The 21886-nt window shown below is 38.4% G+C and overlaps 1 protein-coding gene across 1 annotated transcript in view; it reads right to left on the bottom strand.

Annotated features, from left to right (window-relative positions):
- LOC106970500 (transmembrane protein 180) overlaps positions 1–18116 on the bottom strand; it is a 34850-nt gene extending 16734 nt beyond the window's left edge. Inside the window, 6 exon segments of the mRNA XM_027043045.2 lie at positions 446–568; positions 4913–4996; positions 6565–6719; positions 16104–16826; positions 17968–18089; positions 18092–18116. Coding sequence (XP_026898846.1) covers positions 446–568; positions 4913–4996; positions 6565–6719; positions 16104–16826; positions 17968–18089; positions 18092–18116 — 1232 coding nt within the window.
- Between the last annotated feature and the right edge of the window lie 3770 nt (positions 18117–21886).

Here is a 21886-nt window from a genome sequence, read left to right as displayed (position 1 = left end):
AGCAGGATCCAAGCTCAGCACAGAGCCCAATGCAGGGCTCGATCCCACAACCATGGGATTATGACCTGAGCAGAAATCAAGAGTTGGACCCTCAACTGACTGAGCCACTCAGATGCCCAGACCCCAGCACCTTTAAGCCTGGCAGGCCCTCAGAAACATTTGTGCAATGAAATAATAAATGAATGAATGACTTAGATAAAAGCAATCAATATGTAGCTTAGTGTGGATTATATAGATATTTGTAGTATAATTTAAAGAACACCCTTAAAGATACTCCTATGAAAATTCCTTTGATATTAATACTCTCTACTATAGCTTACTCAAAATCTATGAATTAATAACTAATAATATCCAAAGTCCAAGATAATTGCCTAGTAATCAATATAAAAGTCTGAGTTTGCTTTAATATTTCCTTTACATTATTTCAAAGGCATTTTTACTCTACCTTTTATCTGCGTTTCCATATCCATACTGTTTTAGCTTAGAGAGTATCATCATGGGAGCTAAAGACTGAGCAGGTTTGGTAAACAAAGCATTGATGCCAAAAACCATTGAGGAAAGGGGTGACCTGAAACAGACAAAGATAGCATGGGTCTGTATCACACAGAAATCAAGGAACTTTTTGTCAGTTAAGTCCTCCTTGACTGTAACTAGACAATAGAAATATATAGTAGTTATAGAACATTAACCTCTTAGTCATAGTGGTTATAAACTTAAAAGAACCAAACTCTTTCAGTGAAGAAATGGATCAAAGAGGAGACACAGCTAGACTCTTACATGCTCAATAATGAGAGCTATATGTGCCCTGTGCTTTTAAGTCATTTTTTCTTAATTTTTAAAGTTTATTTATTTATTTTGAAAGAGAGAGAGAGAGAGCTCGAGTTGGGGAGGGCAGAGAAAGAGGGAGAGAGAAAGAATCCCAAGCAGGCTCTGCACTGTCATGACAGTGCAGAGCCCGACACAGGGTTTGAACCTGTGAACCATGAGATCGTGACCTGATTTGGAATCAAGAGTTGGACATTTAACTGACTGAGACACCCAGGCGCCCCTGTGGTAAGTCATTTAAATCCCACCATAGCGGCACCTGGCTGGCTCTGTTGGTAGAGCATGTGACTCTTGAGCTCAGAGTCCTGAGTTTAAGCCCCACACTGGGCATGGCGCCTACTTAAAAAAAAATGCAAACCTGTAAACTCCACAACAATCCTATGAGAAAGACATTGTCACTCCTGTTTTAGAGATGGGAGAATAGATTAACTTGTCCACAGTCACACAGCTAGTAAGTAGTAGAACTGGGATTCACACCTAAGTTTCTCAGCCCAGATTTCATTAAGGATTACTCAAATGAGCTCTAAGTGAGAATCCTGCCATATCATTTTTGATAACTAAGTTATGTCATATAAAATAAACCTAAAAATCCAGTGCATTGACTGAATAAAGTGAAATCTTGTCATATTTCAACTATCGGTGGAAACCTCTCCAAGGAGGAGAAAGAGAAGAAAAAGCAAGAAAATGGAGAGGAGGAGAAAGAAAAAAAGACAGGGAAGAAAGATGAGGCCAGAGAACTGGAGGAAGTCTGATTTGACAGGAAGAACTTGGGTTTCACTTCTAGTTCTTTAATCTGCTGGTTTTATTACCTTGGGCAAGCTGACCCCTCAAGAGTCTTAGTTTCCTGAAAATGAGGGTACTTCTGATTGTATGATATAATACTATAATACAATTGCTGTCTGTCTCCCCCACTAGGCTGTCACTGCCACAAAGGGTGAAGGCTACATCTATTTTGGCTCATTGTATTAAGTTCTTATCTGACATGATCCGGAGGACAGTTGGCTAGAGCAGAACAATCCTTTTTATTTATTTTTTATTATTATTTTTTTTAGTTTTTAGAGAGAGACAGCACGTGTGCGTGGTGGAGAGGGGCAGAGGGAGAGTGAGAATCCCAAGCAGACTCCACACTCAGTGTGGAGCCCAATGTGGGGTTTGATACCATGACCCTGGGACCATAACCTGAGCCAAAATCAAGAGTCAGGCGCTCAACTGACTGAGCCACCCAGGTGCCCCCAAAACAATCCTTTTTAGAAGAAGAGAAATTAACCATTCTGTTTTAAATGAAATGTACTTGTTCATCAATCTTTCCTTTGGGCTTTTCCTTTGAGTATGGGCCCATGGGTGGAAGTGCTATGCCACCATTCTCGCGAGGACAGTATCCATATTACATGATCTACAGTTTCTACTGTCAGTTATAGAGAGAACTACAGTTATTTACAAGGCAATCTGAGTACACAATAGCTTTAGGCTTTTATGAATTTCCCCCAAAACATTTATAGTTCTCATTGCATCAGATCTGATAATATTTTTTTATACCTTACCTTTGTCAGATCTTTATAAAGCATTCAACTTAGTTTTCACAGAAACAACTTTCATCTCACCCTTACAGTTCCTAAGTACTTTTTTTAAGTTTGTTTATTTATTTAGAGAGAGACAGAGACAGCACGAGTTGGGGAGGGGTAGAGAGAGAGACAGAATCCCAACCGGGCTCCATGCCAGTGCAGAGCCCAACTGAGCCACCCAGGTGCCCTGTAAATGTTCTCATTAAAATAACCATTGCAGCTGACATTAACAGATCTGAAATAAAAAGTACTAACTCCTGGTAAGGATACAACTTATGCCAGCAGAGAGGCACAGGTATCCCCTGGGGTAGCCACTGGTCAGGAGCATACAGCATGCCATATGCATAAGAGAGTATGTTTTAGGAGAGCCTGGCAGTCTCAGTCTGTGGAACATGTGACTCTTGACCTCAGGGTTGTGAGTCTGAGCCCCACGTTGGGTATAGAGATTACTTAAAAAATTAAAAATAGGGGCGCCTGGGTGGCGCAGTCGGTTAAGCGTCCGACTTCAGCCAGGTCACGATCTCGCGGTCCGTGAGTTCGAGCCCCACGTCAGGCTCTGGGCTGATGGCTCGGAGCCTGGAGCCTGTTTCCGATTCTGTGTCTCCCTCTCTCTCTGCCCCTCCCCCGTTCATGCTCTGTCTCTCTCTGTCCCAAAAATAAATAAAAAACGTTGAAAAAAAAATTAAAAAAAAAATTAAAAATAAAAAAAAAAAGAGAGAGAAAAGTATGTTTTAGAGGGACTCTGTTACAAGGCCTCCTATATCGTATCTCCAGTATTTACCACAGTGCCTGACACATTAGCAGGCAAGCAACACATATTTATGGAGTGAGTAGTATCTACCACACAAGGCTGGTGTGAGACCTGAACGAGCAAAAGCCATATAATGTTTGCACACCTTGGAATGTGGTAAATGTTAGTGCCTTTTCCTTTCTATTTGAGACATTTTATTTACTTGTATCCAGTTTCATTCAAAAAGAATTTGAGAGTTGTAAGATGTTTACTGAGGTTTCTTCTTTAAAAAAAATTTTTTTTAAATGTTTAGACAGAGAGACAGAGCATGAGCGGAGGAGGGGGAGAGAGAGAGAGGGAGACACAGAATCCGAGGCAGGCTCCAGGCTCTGAGCTGTCATCACAGAGCCCGATGCGGACCTGAGCCAAAGTCAGATGCCCAACCAAGTGAGCCAGCCAGGCACCCCTCTTCTTTTTAAATTACTCATTCATTTTTTTAATGTTTATTTTTGAGAGACAGAGAGAGACAGAGACAGAGCATGAGTCGGGGAGGGGCAGAGAGAGAGGAAGACAGAATCCAAAGGAGGCTCCAGGCAACAAACTCTGAGCTGTCAGCACAGAGCCCAACTGGGGGCTCAAATTCAAACCGTGAGATCGTGACCTGAACCGAAGTTAGACACTTTACCAACTGAGCCACCCAGGCACCCCTTAAATCACTCAATTAAAAAGAGTGGTTTGAGCCAGTCACTTTTCTAGACACTAGAGACACACAAGGAGAACGGTCCTGCACTGTAAGGAGCTCACCATCTTGCTTATCCTTCAAACATAACTTAGCAACAAAACCCTGAAACAGAAGAGGAATTATATAAAGAAGACATCAAGCAGTTTGACTGGCAAGGCTTTTCGCAGTACAGATTTCATTAAAAAAAAAAAAAAAGAGGCCATGTAGTCTAAGTGTTTCTACAGAGCTAATAAAGAATGTACCTGTGGGGCACCTGGGTGGCTCAGTTGGTTAAGCATCAGACTCTTGAGATCAGCTCAGGTCGTGATCTCTTGGTTGTGAGATCAAGCCCTGCATTGGGCTCTGCAATGAGCCTGAAGCCTACTTGGGATTCTCTCTCTCCCTCTTTCTCTACCTCTCCCACGTTTGCACATATGCACACATGCACATACATGCTCTCTCTCTCTCTCTCTCTCTCTCTCTCTCAAAATAAATATTTAAAAAAAGGATATACCTGTGTTAAAATAACACGGGTATTCCTCTCTAATCTGTAAAATAGGGCACAGATAAGAAAACATTTACCAATCAAGTGAATTTTATAGCTGATGTAAAAAGCTTATAACCACACCAAAGAACAAAACCTCTCATCAGCAGCCCCTTGTACTTTTTCAAGTAAAAAAAAAGATAAGATTTTTAATCATTAATTTTAATTCTTGCAATGTCACAGAGAAAAGGTCATTTTGCCTTCGACATCCAGTGTAATAAGGCGTACTGCAATACGTAGAACATAAAGCTATCTGAATTTCACTTTGGTTTTGGAGATCTAATCCTGTCATAGCATTGGCTGTATGAACCTGCCGTATAAAAAATTATGATGCCCTTTCAGAAACAGGGAAAAGTTGCCCAGGGCAGACAATTATGAATATCCTATTATGTTCTGCTCTCTAATTCCCAGTGATGCTCTTATGATCATCTCTTAGATAGATGATTTGTAGTGGAAATATAAAAGGCAGACTTACAGGTCCTGCCTCCATGTGATATTGTTACGGCTGATATTTGAATAAATGTACTTACTGCCGATTGAACTTCAGTAAATCTGCATCCACCATGTCAGCTAGTGGCAGGTTAAACAAACAGAAAGAAGCTTGCACAATTACCCTAGAAACGATTTTAAAATATATGTATAAAATACACATATAACTAGGAGGCACAGATTTTCTTTTTAAAAACCAAACATCAAATGAAAGTTGAAATTTTGTTTATAAGAAGGAAAAATGAAATAATGTACAGTTGATTCTTGATTAACACAGAGGTTCGGGGTGCTGACCTCCCGGGCAGTGGGAAATTCACATATACCTTATGCCTCCCCTCAAATTTAACTACTAATAGCCTACTGTTGACCAGAAGCTTTACTGATAGCATAAACAGTTGATTAACACATATTTTGTATATTCTATGTATTATATAAAGTAAGCTAGAGAAAAGAAAGTGTTAATAAGAAAATCATCATGGGGCACGTGGGTGGCTTAGTTGATTAAGTGATCAACTATTGATTTCGGCTCAGGTCATGATTTCACGGTTCGTGAAACTGAGCCCCGCATTGATATCCATGTTGACATTGCAGAGCCTGCTTGGGATTTGGGATTTTCTCTCTGCCTCTCTCTGACCCTCCCCTGTTCGTTCATTCATTCATTCATTCTCTCTCTCTCTCTCTCTCTCAAAATAAATACATTTAAACAAAAAAAGAAAAGAAACACCAGGAAAGAGCCAGGCAAGAAATGGTGAAGAGCTTTCCAGACACAGAATGCTACATGTTAGATATGAGGTGCCTACACTACAAAGTATTCCTGTTTGGTGTGGAGTACAGAAGAACTAGAAGAGTGATATGAGGATGAAGAAGTAAACAGAGACTATATAACAAAAGACCTCATATTTCATCATTTTATGATATAAATCTTAAAAGCAGTAAGAAGCTACTTAAGATCATTAAGGAATGACATGTTACTGTAGGAACAATGTGGACGAAGGTGTCGGAAGGACTGGAGACTAGAAACAAGGGAACCATATGGGAGGCCAGATACTACTCCATGTGAGAGATGATGAGGACCTGAGCTAATGGAAGCAGAGAAGGGATGGATTCAGGACGTATCAGGACTAATAACTGGTAGCCTATTGGACACAGGTGACAGAGAAGAAAGAGAAGACAAAGACAAAATCTCTGACTTGGACATCTAAACAGATGGTAGAGCTGTTTTCCAATATGGGGGACAAAGGCAAAGAACAACAGGCAAAGAGAGAGAGAGGAAGCAGGGAAGGAGCAGAGGGAGAGGGAGAGTGAATCCTAAGCAGGCTCCATACCCATTGAGGAGCCCAATGCAGGCTCAATCTCACAACCAAGAGGTCATGACCTGAGCCAAAATCAAGAGTTAGACACTTAACCAACTGAGCCACCCAGGCGCCCCATGGGGTCAAATCTTTATTTGGCAGCAACATTTACTAAATGATGCACTTTAATAGGTTAAAAAGAGGAACATAACTTTACTACAAAATCTAATGTATGAAATCTCTCCAAAAAAGAAACTGTGAACATTCAGTTTGCCAGAAAGGTACAATGATTGCCTAGAAATGAATATTCAACACAGTTCAGATAAAAAATGTTGCACTGCTTGAAAGTGTAAATGGCAAGACCTAGTGTAATTTTGGGACTGGCATTTGGATTTACTTACATGATAATAGTGAGATAAAAAGCCAAAAGGTAATAGTATTGCTGTCCAAGAAGTGACATGACAATGGAGGCTGTTCCTTCTAGGTAGAAAGAAATTAAGATAATTTTATAGTAACCAAACTTCTTCAGCCAGGACTGACTGATAAGTACAAGGCACTGAAAAGGAAACAAAGAGACATCGTATTAAGATGGACCACCATTAATTATGCTTGCTCTTGCTGGTGACAAAATAAATGTGCTCAGCAGAAAACACATTGCTTCTGAACTATAATAGCAGCTGAAACACACAAGTAATACTGTCTATTGTGGCTAGAAATGTTGTGACCCATGTGTATCCGTTGAAAATTGACTAATGATAGTAATATTCCATAATAACAAAGAAACAGCTATTATTTCCTTTAAAATGAACAAACCAGGAAATGGTTTCCTACATTTTTATTTTCACACTATTATGAAGAAATTTTACCAAAACCAACCATATGAAAGAATCCATTGCTTAGAAACAGTCAGCATTGCTTTATGGTGATGTGAAAGGTGCAACTAAAATCTACTATAAATCCAGATTTTAAAATTTGGGGTTGGGGCACCTGGGTGACTCCGTCGGTTAAGTGTCCAACTTCAGCTCACGTCATGATCTCATAGTTCACGAGTTCAAGCCCCATTTTGGGCTGGGTGCTAACAGCTCAGAGCCTGGAGCCTGCTTCAGATTCTGTGTCTCCTTCTCTCTCTGCCCCTCCCCTGTTCACTCTCTGTCTCTGTCTCTCTCTCAAAACTAAATAAACATTAAATTAATTAATTAATTAAAACAAAATTTGGGGTTAAAGCCCAGAATTCACCTAGCACACAGTAGGTAAAACAAATATTTATTGAATAAGTGACTATACATTTCACTATTCTTACTGTAATCTATCTGAAATGTACTTTTTATACTAAAATCAAGTTTATGATTCTATCTACATTTCTTTGGGTTTTGTTTCCTGTCTTATCTTACAAATTTTATAATTCTAATAGATTCATGTTGAGGGCTCAGGCTTACATTTTTTCTGTGCATTTCATGCTATCAGTGAAGAAGTTCATTGTTCTAGAGTGAAAAGTTTTTGCTAAATATACATATTACATTAACAAAGATTAGAAGATACTCTTTGTCTTCAATTAAAAAGTACATTGTTTAGCCCTGAAAAGTTTTCATTAACCAAATGTACATACATTGTAATTACAAGAGAATTCTGAGTGATGCAAGTAGAATGCAAATGTGCTATAATAAACAAAAGGGTTCTTTCCCCTAACATTTTGGCTTACTTCTCTACTTTCAAGGAACAAGAACTCCTTTTCTGGATATTAAAAACAATGGCTCAGGGACTGATGTGATCCATGGCATTTCTTAGAGTTCTGTAAGAGTGAGTACATAGAACACCCCAGCAGTATAATATCATTATATTCCTCCACATAATGATAATATTCAATAATTTCAATATTTCAATAACATTTCGATAATTTCAATAAACAATATTGAATAATATTCAATATTTCTACATATTGAAATGAAGCTTCTTGTTCTCACCCTCTAACACATAAACATAAAATACAAGAAATTAATGATAACGTAAGGAATATGTGGCAGAGTAGAAAGTGCAAGATTTTGAAATCAGATGTCCCTCGGTTTGAATTCCAGCTGTGCCACTGTGCCAGTTGTGTGGCCAAGGACAAGTTACTTTACCTAAGGAGCATTTCATCCAACTAACACTCTCTCTGTGTGTTTCTACCTCCCACTGTCTCTCGTTCTGTCTCTGACTCTCTCATCTATAGCACACACTCAACATATAAGGTACTCAATTGTTAGTTATTATGATGATGTCCAATATATAAAAAGATATGAGCCAATGATAAAAATGATGAAAGATACCACTTTTTCATTTATTAAAATAAAGTGTTCACAAACTGAGGATTTTGGCTCTCCATTCATGTTTATTGAGTAGGAGTTTGTGAATAGTGAATCTCAGCATGAATGTTGGCAACCTGTGCCAAAGAAGCCCAAATCAAAACAGATAAGGTCAGTGTGTGCTTGCGGTGAAAACTGAATAAATATTTGCTGCATGGAGTCTTAATAATAAGAGCTAACATTTCTAGAGTGTTTAGTTTGTGCCAGGAACCATTTTAAGTACTTTGTGTATTTTGATTCATTTAATCCTCATAATTATTCTATTAGTTAGGCACTATTTTTATTCTAATTTTACAGATGAGGAAACTGAGACACAGAACTGTTGAGTAACTTGCCCAGGCTCACACAGCAAGAGACTCCCCTGTGGCAGACTCTATGCACTTAACCCATTTACTATCCTGCCTCTCTGATAGGAGTGGGATGTGGAAGATCTCAGACCTGTTGTTGTTGCTGTTGTTATAATAGTAATGGTGATGATAAATATAATTATAGTTATTATTTATTAATAATAAATATAATAATAATTATTACAATTACTATTTTAGAGAGAGAGAGGGCACGAGCAGGGGAGAGGGGCAGAGGGAGAGAGAGAAAGAATCTTAAGCAGGATCCACGCTCAGCATGGAGCCTGACTCAGGGCTCAATCCCATGACCCTGAAATCTGACCTGAGCCAAAATCGAGTCGAACACTCAACTGACTGAGCCACCCAGACACCCTGTCACAGACCTATTAAAACAGTTATTAGAATGGAATACTACTTGGCAATGAGAAAGAATGAAATACGGCCTTTTGTAGCAACGTAGATGGAACTGGAGAGTGTTATGCTAAGTGAAATAAGTCATACAGAGAAAGACAGATACCATATATTTTCACTCTTATGTGTATCGTGAGAAACTTAACTGAAGACCATGGGGGAGAGGAAGGGAAAAAAAAAGAGAGAGGGAGAGAGTCAAACCAGAAGAGACTCTTAAAAACTGAGAATAAACTTAGGGTTGATGGGGGGTGGGAGGGAGGGGAGGGTGGGTGAAGGGTATTGAGGAGGTCACCTGTTGGGATGAGCACTGGGTGTTGTATGGAAACCAATTTGACAATAAATTTTATATTAAAAAAAAAACAGTTGTTAGAATGAGCACTTGTTCATGCTTTTCTCCTTTCACTTATACAAATCCTCCAAAAGAAGGCCTCTGAAAAGACAGCCTTGGAAAATGAAAACATGGTGCTTATCCTTCATGACTATACCCAACAGTTAAAGTGACTTAGCCAAAAATAACAAATAAGCTATCATTTTTTTTCTTTTTATTCCAATAATTTATGTGAATGTCACTTGTCTGGATATTAGGAATACACTTGAAGCAATTTTGGGCTTCCACTTTATAATGATTTTTTTTTTGTTAAGATCAACAGAAATTCATGTTAGTGTTGAGGGTTTGAGAAAAAAGATTGTGGAAATCTTTTGACCATGTTCTCTTAAAATGTAATAGCCAAGATGAAGAAGTCATGGGTGTAAAAGGTGCAGCATAGAGAATATAGTCAATGGTACTGTTATAGCATTGTATGGTGGCAGATGGTAGCCACACTTGCAGTGAGCAGAGCATAACATATAGAATAGACTTGTCCAATCACTACGTTGTACACCTGAAACCAATGTAACACTGTGTGTCAGCTATACTTCAATAAATAGTTTAAACTTTTATAGCCAAGAGAGACTAGGAGAAAATACTTGCTGAACATACATCCAACAAAAGACTTGTATCTAGAGTATATAAAGAACTCATATAATTCAGTAATATGATAACAAACAGCTTGGTTAAAACATAGGCAGGGGTGCCTGGGTGGCTCCAGTCAGTTAAGCGTCCGACTTCAGCTCAAGCCATGATTTCATTGTTCCTGAGTTGAAGCCCCGCGTTGGGCTCGCTGCTGTCAGTGAGGAGCCTGTTTTGGATGCTCTGTCTCCCTCTCTCTCTGCCCCTCACCTGAGTTGTCTTTCTCTCTCTCTCTCAGAAATAAACATTGAAAAAAATTTTTTAAATAGGCAAAAGATCTGAACCACCTGAATTCACCAAAAAGCCAAATGGATGGCACATGAAAAGATGAAAAGATGCACTAATAATATCATTAGTAGTCATTAGGAAAATGTAAATCAAAACCATAATAAAATACTATTACACACATACTAGTATGACTAAAACTAAAAAGACTGATCATAAACATTGGCAAGAATGTTGAACAACTGCAACACTTATACACTACTGGTGGGAATGTAATCTGGAAAACACTTCAGCAGTGTTTTTATGTTTTTTAAACATTTTTTTCTGGAAAGTTTTTTTTTTTAAGTTTTATTTAAGCGATCTCTACACCCAATATGGGGCTCAAACTTAAGTGGAGATCAAGAGTCCCACACTCTTCTAACTGGGCCAGCCAGGCACCCCAGTGTTTTTATTTTATTATTATTATTTTTTAAGGCAGGCTTCACGCCCAGTGCAGAGCCCAATGCAGGGCTTGAACTCACAACCCTGAGATCAAGACCTGAGCTTAGATCAAGAGTCAGATGCTTAACTGACTGAGCCACCCAGGAGCCCCTATTTTAGCAGTGGTTTTAAAAGTTAAAACACACGGGGTACCTGGATGGCTTAGTTGGTTGAGTGTCCAACTTTGGCTCAGGTCATGATCTGGTGGTTCAATTACAGAACACTGATGTAATTTACCCCAACACAGCTATTTTTAAAAAGTAGATTTATATGTGACATGGAAATTTGCATAACTTATTAAATTTAAAAAGCAGTATACAAAAAAATTCATGGATGTTTCAATAGTGTATGAATCTTTACAGCAAATATGTATTACTTTTGTTAAAAAAAATAAAGAAAAAAGTTGTTATGGTTTTCTCAGAAGCACAGTAGCCCTTCATTCCATCAGAATTCAACCATCTGGCAATCTCTACCCAGAACATGTCTATGAGCTAAAAGGAAACAAAAAACATTTATGGGAATCACCAGAATAAAGCCACTAAATCCATGCACTTAATAAAGCTCATGTACTTGTTCTGAAAGAGCCTCTCAAGTCTTCACTAAAAATCTATCTAAATATTTAGGAATAAATTTAACAAGGAAGGGGAAAATTCATCCTCTGAAAGCTACAAAACATTGTTGAAAGATATTTTAAAAGATTGAAATAGATGGAAAATACTCTACGTGTCAGAAGATTTAACATTGCTAAGATAGCAATACTACCCAAACTGATCTACAGATTCAATGCAATCTCTATCAGCATCCAATCTGTCTTCTTTGTAGAAACTGACAGGCTGATTCTAACATTCACATGGACTCCAAAAGACCCTGAATAGCCAAAGCAATCCTGAAGAGAAAAGGAAAGCTGGAGGCATCGTGATTCAGGACTCCAAGCTGTATTACAAAGCTGTAGGCATCAAGACAGTATGGTACTGGCACAAAAACAGACACATAGGTCAACAGAACCCAGATAAGGGCCCACAACTATATGATCAACTAATCTTTCACAAAGCGGAAAAGCATATCCAATGGAAAAAAGACAGTCTCTTCAACAAATGGTGTTGGGAAAACTGGACAGCACATGCAGAATGAAACTCTACCACTTTCTTATACCACACACAAAAATAAATTCAAAATGGATGAAATACCTAAATGTGAGACAAGAAACCATCAAAATCCTAGAGGATAAAACAGGCAGCAACCTCTTTGACCTCAGCTGGAGAAACTTCTTACTAGACATGTCACCAGAGGCAAGGGAAACAAAAGCAAAAATGAACTATTGGGACTTCATCAAGATAAAAGCTTCTGCACAGTGAAGGAAACAAACAAACAAACAAACAAAAAGCTAAAAGGCAGCCTGTGGAACAGGAGAAGATATTTGCAAATGACATATCTGATAAATATATAATTTATCCAAAATATATAAGGAATTTATGAAATTCAACACCCAAAAAACAACCCTGTTAAGGAAATGCGCAGAACATAAAGAGACACTTTTCTAAAGAAGACATCCAGATAGCTAACAGACACATGAAAAGATGTTTAGCATCACTCATCATCAGGGAAATGCAAATCAAAACCTCATGAGATACCACCTCACACCTGTCAGAATGGCTAAAATTAACAACTCAGGCAACAACAAGTGTTGGTGAGAGTGTGGAGAAAAGAAAATCCTTTTACACTGTTGGTGGGAATGCAAACTGTTGCAGCCACTCTGGAAAACAGTATGGAGATTGCTCAAAAAGTTAAAGATAGAACTACCCTACGACTCAGCAATTGCACTACTCGGTATTTACCCAAAGGATACAAAAATACAGATTCAGAGGGGGTACATCTACCCCAATGTTTACAGCAGCATTTACCAACAATAGCCAAACTATGGAAAGAGCCTAAATGCCCATTGACTGATGAATGGATAAAGAAGATGTGGGGTGTGTGTGTGTGTGTGTGTGTGTGTGTGTGTGTGTATACCTATATGTAATTGAATATTAGTCAGCCATTAAACGGAATGAAATCTTGCCATTTGCAACGACATGGATGGAGCCAGAGTGTATTATGCTAAGTGAACTAACGCAGAGAAAGACAACTATCATATGATTTCACTCATATGTGGAATTTAAGAAACAAAACAAATGAACACAGGGGAAGGGGGGAAAAGAGAACAAAGAAAAGAGAGAGAAACTGTAAGAGACTCTTTATGATAGAGAACAAACTGAGAATTGATGGAGGAGGGTGGGGGGTAGGCTAAATGAGTGATGATATTAAGGAGGGCACTTGTGTGAACACTGGATATTAATATATCAGTGATAAATCACTAAGTTCTACTCCTGAAAACAATATTACACTACATGTTAACTAACCATAATTTAAATAAAAATTAGAAAAAAAAGTAATAAAATTCATATGGATTTGCAAGGTACCCAGAATAGTCAAAACAATCTTTAAACTTTTTTTTTAATTTTAGAAGGAGGGGAGGGGACAGAGGGCGAGAGAGAGGGAGAGGGAGAGGGGGAGAGAGAGAGAGAAAGAGAGAATCCAAAGCAGGCTTCAGTGCAGAGCCCAATGCGGGGCTCAATCCCATTACCCTGGGATCATGACCCTAGCTTAAATCGAGAGCTGGACACTCAACTGACTGAGCCACGCTCAGGCGCTTCTGTTTTTATTTTGAGAGATAGGGAGAGAGAGAGAGAGAGCGCATGAGATGGGAAGAGGAGCAGAGTGAGAGAACAAATCTTAAGCAGGCTCCACTCAGCACAGAGCCTGACACCGGGCTTGATCCCATGACCTGGGAATCACGACTTGAGCTGAAATCAAGAGTAAGATGCTCAACCAACTGAGCCACCCAGGCACCCCATATCTACTCTTTATTTATTTGTTTGTTTTCTATTTTTTAATGTTTATTTATTTTTGAGAGAGAAAGACAGAGCACAAGCTGGGGAGGGGCAGAGAGAGAGGGGAGAGACAGAATCTGAAGTAGGCTCCAGGCTCCTATCTGTCAGCACAGAGCATGACTTGGGGCTCGAACCTACAAGCTGTGAGATCATGACCTGAGCCAAAGTGGGACGCTTAACCAGCTGAGCCACACAAGCGCCTCTCTACTCTTCTTATTTTTTTATTAAAAATTTTTTTAAACATTTATTCATCTTTGAGAGAGAGAGGCAGAGCATGAGCAGAGGAAGGACAGAGAGAGAGAGAGGGAGACACAGAATCTGAAGCAGGCTCCAGGCTCTGAGCTGTCAGGCAGCACAGAGCCAGATGAGGGGCTCAAACTCACGCACCACGAGATCGTGACCTGAGCTGAAGTCGGACATTTAACCGGCTGAGCTACCCAGGTACCCCAACTCTTTTTATTTTTAACATAAGAGTTTAACAAACTTTTTTCTACTTTGAGGAGATACTATAGGCAAGTACATGATTAAAAGTGGGAAGATATATATATATATAATATTTTATGTATTTTAGAATCTGATAAAGCAGAGATAGGAACCCAAACAGCTCCCCATCCTAGGTCATTGAACATAGGAGCAAACAGTTAGACAAACGTCAGACTGTCCTGAAGGAATAGCATCATTTCAATATACATACCCAGTACCAGGGACTATTCTGATAAGCCAAAAATGATACTCTATTTGGCATACTCTGCTAAGTAAGCCATGTAAACACAGTACATTTTAGAGAGAGAATCTAAACATGCACAACTCTAAAAGCAGATGCCTCTGTACATCCCTTTTCTCATCTGTAAGGATAAGAAGAGTCTTTCCTTTGAAGGGGTTGTGAGGATTAGGTGAGGTAATGTATACAAGGTGCTTGGCATAGTTCATGGCACATGGTAAGCACCCAATGTGACTTTCCATTATTATGATGTATACAGTAACCAAACTATGACAAAGGCCTGGAGCTAATCGTGGAAAAGACAAATTGCATTCTGTAGAGTCTGCATAAGGAACCATGTCAACACTTAAAATATTTTAGAACTATTTCTATCTAACATGGTTTAAATATTTTTGAAGCCAGATAAACGTGTAAACAGTAAAAACTCATCTATCTAGAATGACTTATTCTCTAAATAATGAATTTTACTTATTTAATTATGAAAATAGGAATCATAGGCTACATTAAGTCATATTTTGGGGTGACATATTTAGGTGAAAGAAAGCAATATGATTCATCAACTCTCTAAATGCTGTAAAAAAAAAACAAACAGCAGGCTGGTTTATTTTTTGAAGGAGGACATACCTTTTCCAGTAATGGTCATGAGCATGGAATTTTAATAATGCTTTGGAATTCTAGGACTCAGTCTTTTAGCCAAGTGTTTTGAAACCTGGCTTCAAGAATTCTTTTTTAAATAAAAAAAAATTATTTTAGAGAGGGAGAGAGACAGTGTGAGCTGGAGAGTGGGTGGGACAGAGGGAGAGAGAGAGAATGGCAAGCAGACTCCATGCAAAGCGCGGAGCCCAACGCAGGGCTCCACGTGGGGCTCGATCCCATGATCCTGGGATTATGACCAGAGCCAAAATCAAAAGTCGGACACTGAACCAACTGAGCCACCCGGGAGCCCCAAGAATTCTTGATCAAGTAACTTTCTTCCTTATAATGGTACAGGAACGTTAACTGCCCCGGTAAAGCAAAACTGCCATTTATTTCCCTCCATATCTCTGCTAAGGTTTAAGTGAGAAAGTTCAGAAGAACAAAATTCAAAAGCTAAGATGTTTCAATTATCATGTCACTCAGCCTTAATTGGGTTTGCTTTTCTTTTTCCCTTTCACTTCTTATTTCCATTATGTTTCTACTGAAACATAATATCTGGGGCTCTGAATCTTTGGGTCTCTTTTTTATTGAAGTACGTTTGACACACAATGTTACACTAGTTACAGGTGATTGGACAAGTCTGTATGTTATACTATGCTCAGTGCCAGAGTAGCTACCATCTGCCACCATACATTATTGCAGTATCATTGACTATATTCTCTTTGGGTCTCTTATGTGCATCATTTTGTCAAACTACTGACATAATCAGGCTTTTAATTTCCTCAGCCAGGTGAGAGTTAGACCTCTAATTCCCGTAGGAAGATAAAGAAAGAATCATCACATACCTGTGGGCAAATAAAGCCTGCCCCATACATGATGCTCCTTAGGAAAGAAGGAAGAACGTCCTCGGGAATGAGATTATCTGCAAAGATCATCATGAAGTTTTTGAAGAAAGTTAAATGGAAGACTTGGAAGAAACTCATTATCAGAAAAAGGCAAAAGTTTTTCTGGGTCAAGAGCTGTCTCATCAATGAGACGATGGAGGTCCAGGGGAGATCCTGTTCACTTTCGGAGAAGAGGTTTTCCTCGGGGCTTCTTTTCGGTCCAAAGTGACTCATGCGGTACATGCCAGTGTAAAGGCTGGCAGTGGCAAGAATGGCAATGAGCACAGTGAAGGCCTGAAAATTGAAGAAAATTTCCATGTTATCAGAGATGAGGCCACCAAAGAGGATGCTGGTGGATCCTACTAGTGATGCCACTTGGTTAATTTTAATAAGCTGAAGCCAACTTTCATGTCTAGTGAAAATCTCTGCAAACAGCATATACTGGGCTTGCTGAACGAAGGTAAGCGTGCTATCAAAAGCACATAGCGATACCACCAGATGAAGTCCACTCAGCCAGTCACCTTCGTGATAGTATTTCCAAGGGAACCAAGGAAGCAGGAAGGCTATCGAATACAAAGGGGCACCAGACAACACAGAACTATGACGACCGGAACAGCAGTCAGCCTGAGAGTTGTGAAAATACCCAGTCAGGTCATTAAGAGCATTCCAGATCATTAAAATCATCTAGGAGAAAAAACAAACAAACACAGGGATTATTTTAGTGTGGTTTATCCTGATGAAAATGACTCCTGAATTTTTATTTAATGTAAAGTAACCAAAACTATCCATAAAAAACAGAAAACAAAAAACAAAACAAAACAAAACAAACAAAAACAAAAACAAAAACCACCACCACACACACTCAAAACCCTCACTGCTTTCAGGACCAGCAGGGGGCATATATCCTATAGTATCAATAATAATAACAGCTCATGCTACTCCAAAAGCCAATGTGCATTCACTTTGTATTTAGGCATTGTACAAATACTTTCATGAATTAATTCATTAAATCCTTAAAATAATCCTATGAAGCAGGTACTGTTATTATTATCCCTACTTTACAATGAAGAAACTGATGGCCAGAGAAGTTAATCAATTTGCTTACCTGATAAACGACAGAGCCAGGGGCTGAGCCAAGGCAGATGACCCCAGAATCTGTGCTTTCAATCATTACGTTAGACTGCTTCCCCACAAGGCACTCAGGGCCATGCCTCTGCAGGGAATGATGGCCCGTATATATACCATGGCATAGTTTTACATAATTTCATTAGGAAAAGTTAAAATACCAATGTTTACCATTGCAAAATGCCAAAAACACTAATTAAGTCAAGTATGTAATTGACTTACATACTTATTACCAACTTACATACATATTACCAACTTACATACTTACAATATGACTTATATACATATTACCAACAATTGTTGGTAATAAAGGAGTAACATTATAAAATATAAAGGTTTTTAAGGGCATTAACTTTATCCACCCTGACCACATAATTGGTAATGAGTTACAGCATAATTTGTGATTACCATGGACCTTTTCAAGATATAGTATCTTAATAATAATTCTAATTGTCCCGTATAAGTGAATTTTCCAAATAACCAAAGCTTACCCTTTAAATTCTAAAGCTTTAAGGTTTTAAGTGGCAATCTTTTAATAATTTCTTTGCCCTCAAGCAGAGGATCTTGGACATGGATAACCTTTTCTTAAAAACTCTTCCAGCTGTGTGAAGAATTAGCTCTTTGGGAAATTACAATAACATATAACTATGGGGAAAGAGAAACTGTCCTAGGTGAACAGATAATAAGGGCTCCATCTCACCTGGGCTTGGTAAAAAGCCACTTCTGAAATCTTGTACAGATGTGAAAACAGCTTCACATAGTAGAAACTGAAGACAGAATTTAGCATTTCAGTCCCTAATGTTATCATAGCATATGCCCAGCAATGGGTTTGATACTTAAAAGTGTCATTTTCCACGCAAAGGAATTCTTCCTCCTTTTGTTTAAAAAAAAAAGGTTAATGGTTAAAATCCACTATTTGCATATAATAGCTGATGGGTGGCAAAATTCCTCTGAACACTAGCTCAATTTTAATTAAGAATCCCAAACCACTAGCTGTGCATATGTCATCAGATTTAACACTTAACTTTCTTATCCATTCACTCAACCTTTTTTGAGAAGTTGACAGGAATCCTAATTTGCATAGAGTGTGACTCTGCTTCTATATATATATATATATATATATATATATATATATACACACACACAATATACTGAGTACAATATATATACACAATATATATTCAGTACAATATATACATATATGCACAATATATATTGAATGAATATATATTCATATATATTCATATATATGTATATATGTATATGTATATAAATATATATGAATATATATTCATATATATATATGGCTTGAACCTATGACCCCAAGATCAAGAGTCACATGCTCCTCCAATTGAGCCAGCCAGGCCCATGCCAGTGAACGTATTTTTATGAACTCTTCCAAGTTATCCAAGTGAGATTTATCCATGAGTTTGGGTATGCTTAATTGGAGGCCAGAGGGATGTGTTTATGTCATTATTATCCTCCCTACTTGGGAGGGTGCAACAGAAAAGGAATGATGAGGTGACATCCCTTAGCTAAAGTCAGAAGGAATAGAACCCTTCATCTTAATATAAAGCTGACCATTCAGTGGTTACAGACTTGCATTGGAATATTTATGCTTGGTCTTCTCCTGACAGACTATATAACTTTGGCCCAAAGGACATATCTAAGATGGCTATAGAAGTAACACATTCTGGGGGTGCCTCCGTGGCTCAGTCGGTTGAGGGTCTGAGTCCGGCTCAGGTCATGATCTCACGGTTTGTGGGTTCAAGCCCCGCATGGGCTCTGTGCTGACAGCCTGGAGCCTGCTTCGGATTCTGTGTCTCCCTGCCTCTCTGTCCCTCCCCCACCCTCACTTTGTCTCACTCTGTCTTTCAAAAATAAATAAATGTAAAAAAAAATTTTTTTTAAAAAAGAACACATTCTGGTCTTTGCTCTAATGTAGATACTCCTCTTAAATCTGGCCTATTGTCTTACCCTTTCAATGAGTTGATTTATCCAACGGGAAAATAGGAAAAGGTTAACCAAGCAAGAGGTAAGTACAGATCCATCTTTTAATCCTGACTATAATTTAAGACAATGCCATAATTTTTCTGTTTTATCCCTTTCTTACTGGAATATTTGGCCAGGTCTCCACAATCTAACTGAATCACAAAACAGACAGATACTCAGATAACTCAAGAGATGTTACTTGCTTATATAATCCTCGGGAATTAAGCAGACACCGCAGTCTATATTGTCCAATCTCTTAGGGAAGGAGAGGGCAAGCTAGAAGCAGGGTTCAAATGACCAAAATATCTAAGTCTCTGAGCTTCACTTTGCATTGGGTAGATCCAAGAATGATTGTGATTCTATGGGAAGTAGGGCCCTACAATTAAAAGGGGTTATTGAGGTACCTGGGTGGCTCAGTTGGTTGGGTGTCTGACCTCGGCTCAGGTCATGATCTCATGGTTTGTGGGTTCGAGCCCCATGTCAGGCTCTGTGCTGACAGCTCAGAGCCTGGAGCCTGCTTTAGATTCTGTGTCTCCTTCTGTCTCTCTGCCCCTCCCCCACTTGTGCTCACTCTCTCTCTCTCTCTCTCTCTCTCTGTCTCTCAAAAAAAAATGAATGTAAAAAAAATTTTTTTAAGGGGTTATTAAACCCATATGCAGACCAAGCATTGTCTATAGACTGAATAAAGAATATTTTGCTCATATGTGCACTAGTATTCTTTAAATGTTTCTGCTGTAAGGATTCCACCTGAAGTTTTTTGTTGTCATTATGCAGTGCTCAAACACTTGAAAAGTACAAGTACTATTACGCGGAGGTCAGCCAACATTTTTGGCTTTAAACACAATTTTCGGATTTGAAAAAACTGGGAACTACTGGTGAAGACCCCACTCTAGGGAGTTACTTTTGGCCTAAGTGAGAATGAAGATTGAAGGCCAAAAGAAGGCAGTCAGTTGAACCAAAAGCCAAGATACAAATTTAGCCCACCAAAATGTAGGCACTCTTCTTTTTCTTAGTTTTATTTCAGGCATGCCGAAACAAGAAGCCTGCCACGCATTCTACGCTGATCTATCATTAAGTCAGAAGGTGGGTATTTATAAACCGAGAATTTTGCAAAGGGTCATAAACTCGCTGAGTTAAAATTTTTTAAAAAGATTTCGAGTTAAGCACCCATCCTGTCTGAAACGTGTGAATATAAGGTTTTAATAACGTTATGAAAAAGTCTTATAACCTGAATGTCTCTTTGTTTCTACATGCTAATCTTTGTATCATTCCAGTTTTAGTCTACGTGCTGCCGAAGTGAGCCCTCTTTGTTTATGTATACTGACAGAAGGAAGTAAAATCCCTCTTATTTTCATTTGCAAAAGGAACCATCAATGTTTTGCTTTAGACTATTTTCATCATAGTAAATACTTGTTTCAGTAAGTATCAAACTGAAAATCACGTAGAATTTTTTTTAAAGCCAACACTACTCTCTAAAAACTCTCCTTACCTGACTTTACTATAGCAACAAAACACAAAGAATATTGTATCTTTCTGAGCAGCGACAAAAGACTTCTGACACTGGTTCTTCTTTAGCACAAAACGTTTTATACAGAAGAGTTTAAGTGGCAAAATAGGGCAAAAAAGAGTTTAAGTGGCAAAATAATGATATACCCATTAATTATTAAACGAAAACCCAAAACCCTCCTTTTAGAATCACCCTGGGTTGTTATTCACTAACCTACTACTAAACCAAGTAATATTAATGTCACTGAAGAGGTGTTCATGATTGCTTCTATGTTTTGACTAAGTAGACTGTATGAGCATGATGGAGACCCCTCCAAAGCATGGCTTCAAACAGTGAAAGCTAACATCTCTTTTTCATTGCAATTTTTGTGCAAGATTTCCCAGGGGGAAAAAAAAGTTTCCCCAAAAGGTTTTCTTAGAAAGAACCCACTAATCCCAAAGACAGTCTGTTGTGGGTTTGGGTTTGTTTTTTTGCTTTTTTGGTTTTTTTTTTTTTTTTTTGCCATTTTAAATTATCAGTAACTTTAATTCTCCATATCTTTCTCTTTGTTTTTTGTTTTTGAAGGAGAATGTGAAAGAACGTTTCAATACACTGTCCAATTTGATATGGAGTCAAATGAGTTATTTGCCATGGAGAAAAAAGCTAGCACTTTCAATCTTGCGGATCAGTGACTATGGAAGATGAGTCCCTTGAAGGTCAGATGCCTGATTCTAGCCCTCAGCTTCCACAAACCACAGTCAGCAAATCCTAAATCCAATCATCTCTTTCCAAAGAGCTCTATTTGTAGTGACTTACTTTTAGATTAAGATAGTTGGCTTTAAATTATTTTCTTTTGGCTCTGGACTCTATCTCTACCTGAATTTTGACAATTAGGGCAGTAAAGGCTCTCGGTAACCTAAATTTCTTCTTTTTTTAACCTAGCAATAAAAGTAATCAGTAACATTTTGCCTTTTAGTATATCTGGATTCAGAAGAGAAGGATTTGTGAGTTTACCATTCCTCTTTTATTACTTTCTAACACCATTATTCCTTCTGCATTTATTGGTTGGCATTCAACTATAAGAGAGAGCACTGCTGTCTTCTATCAGTTGTTATCTTTACCTTTACATCAAGTCGAGAAC

The sequence above is a fragment of the Acinonyx jubatus genome, chromosome E3 (genome assembly GCF_027475565.1).
Source record: "Acinonyx jubatus isolate Ajub_Pintada_27869175 chromosome E3, VMU_Ajub_asm_v1.0, whole genome shotgun sequence".
Lineage (NCBI taxonomy): Eukaryota > Metazoa > Chordata > Mammalia > Carnivora > Felidae > Acinonyx > Acinonyx jubatus.
This window is presented reverse-complemented; position numbering and strand designations above follow the sequence as displayed.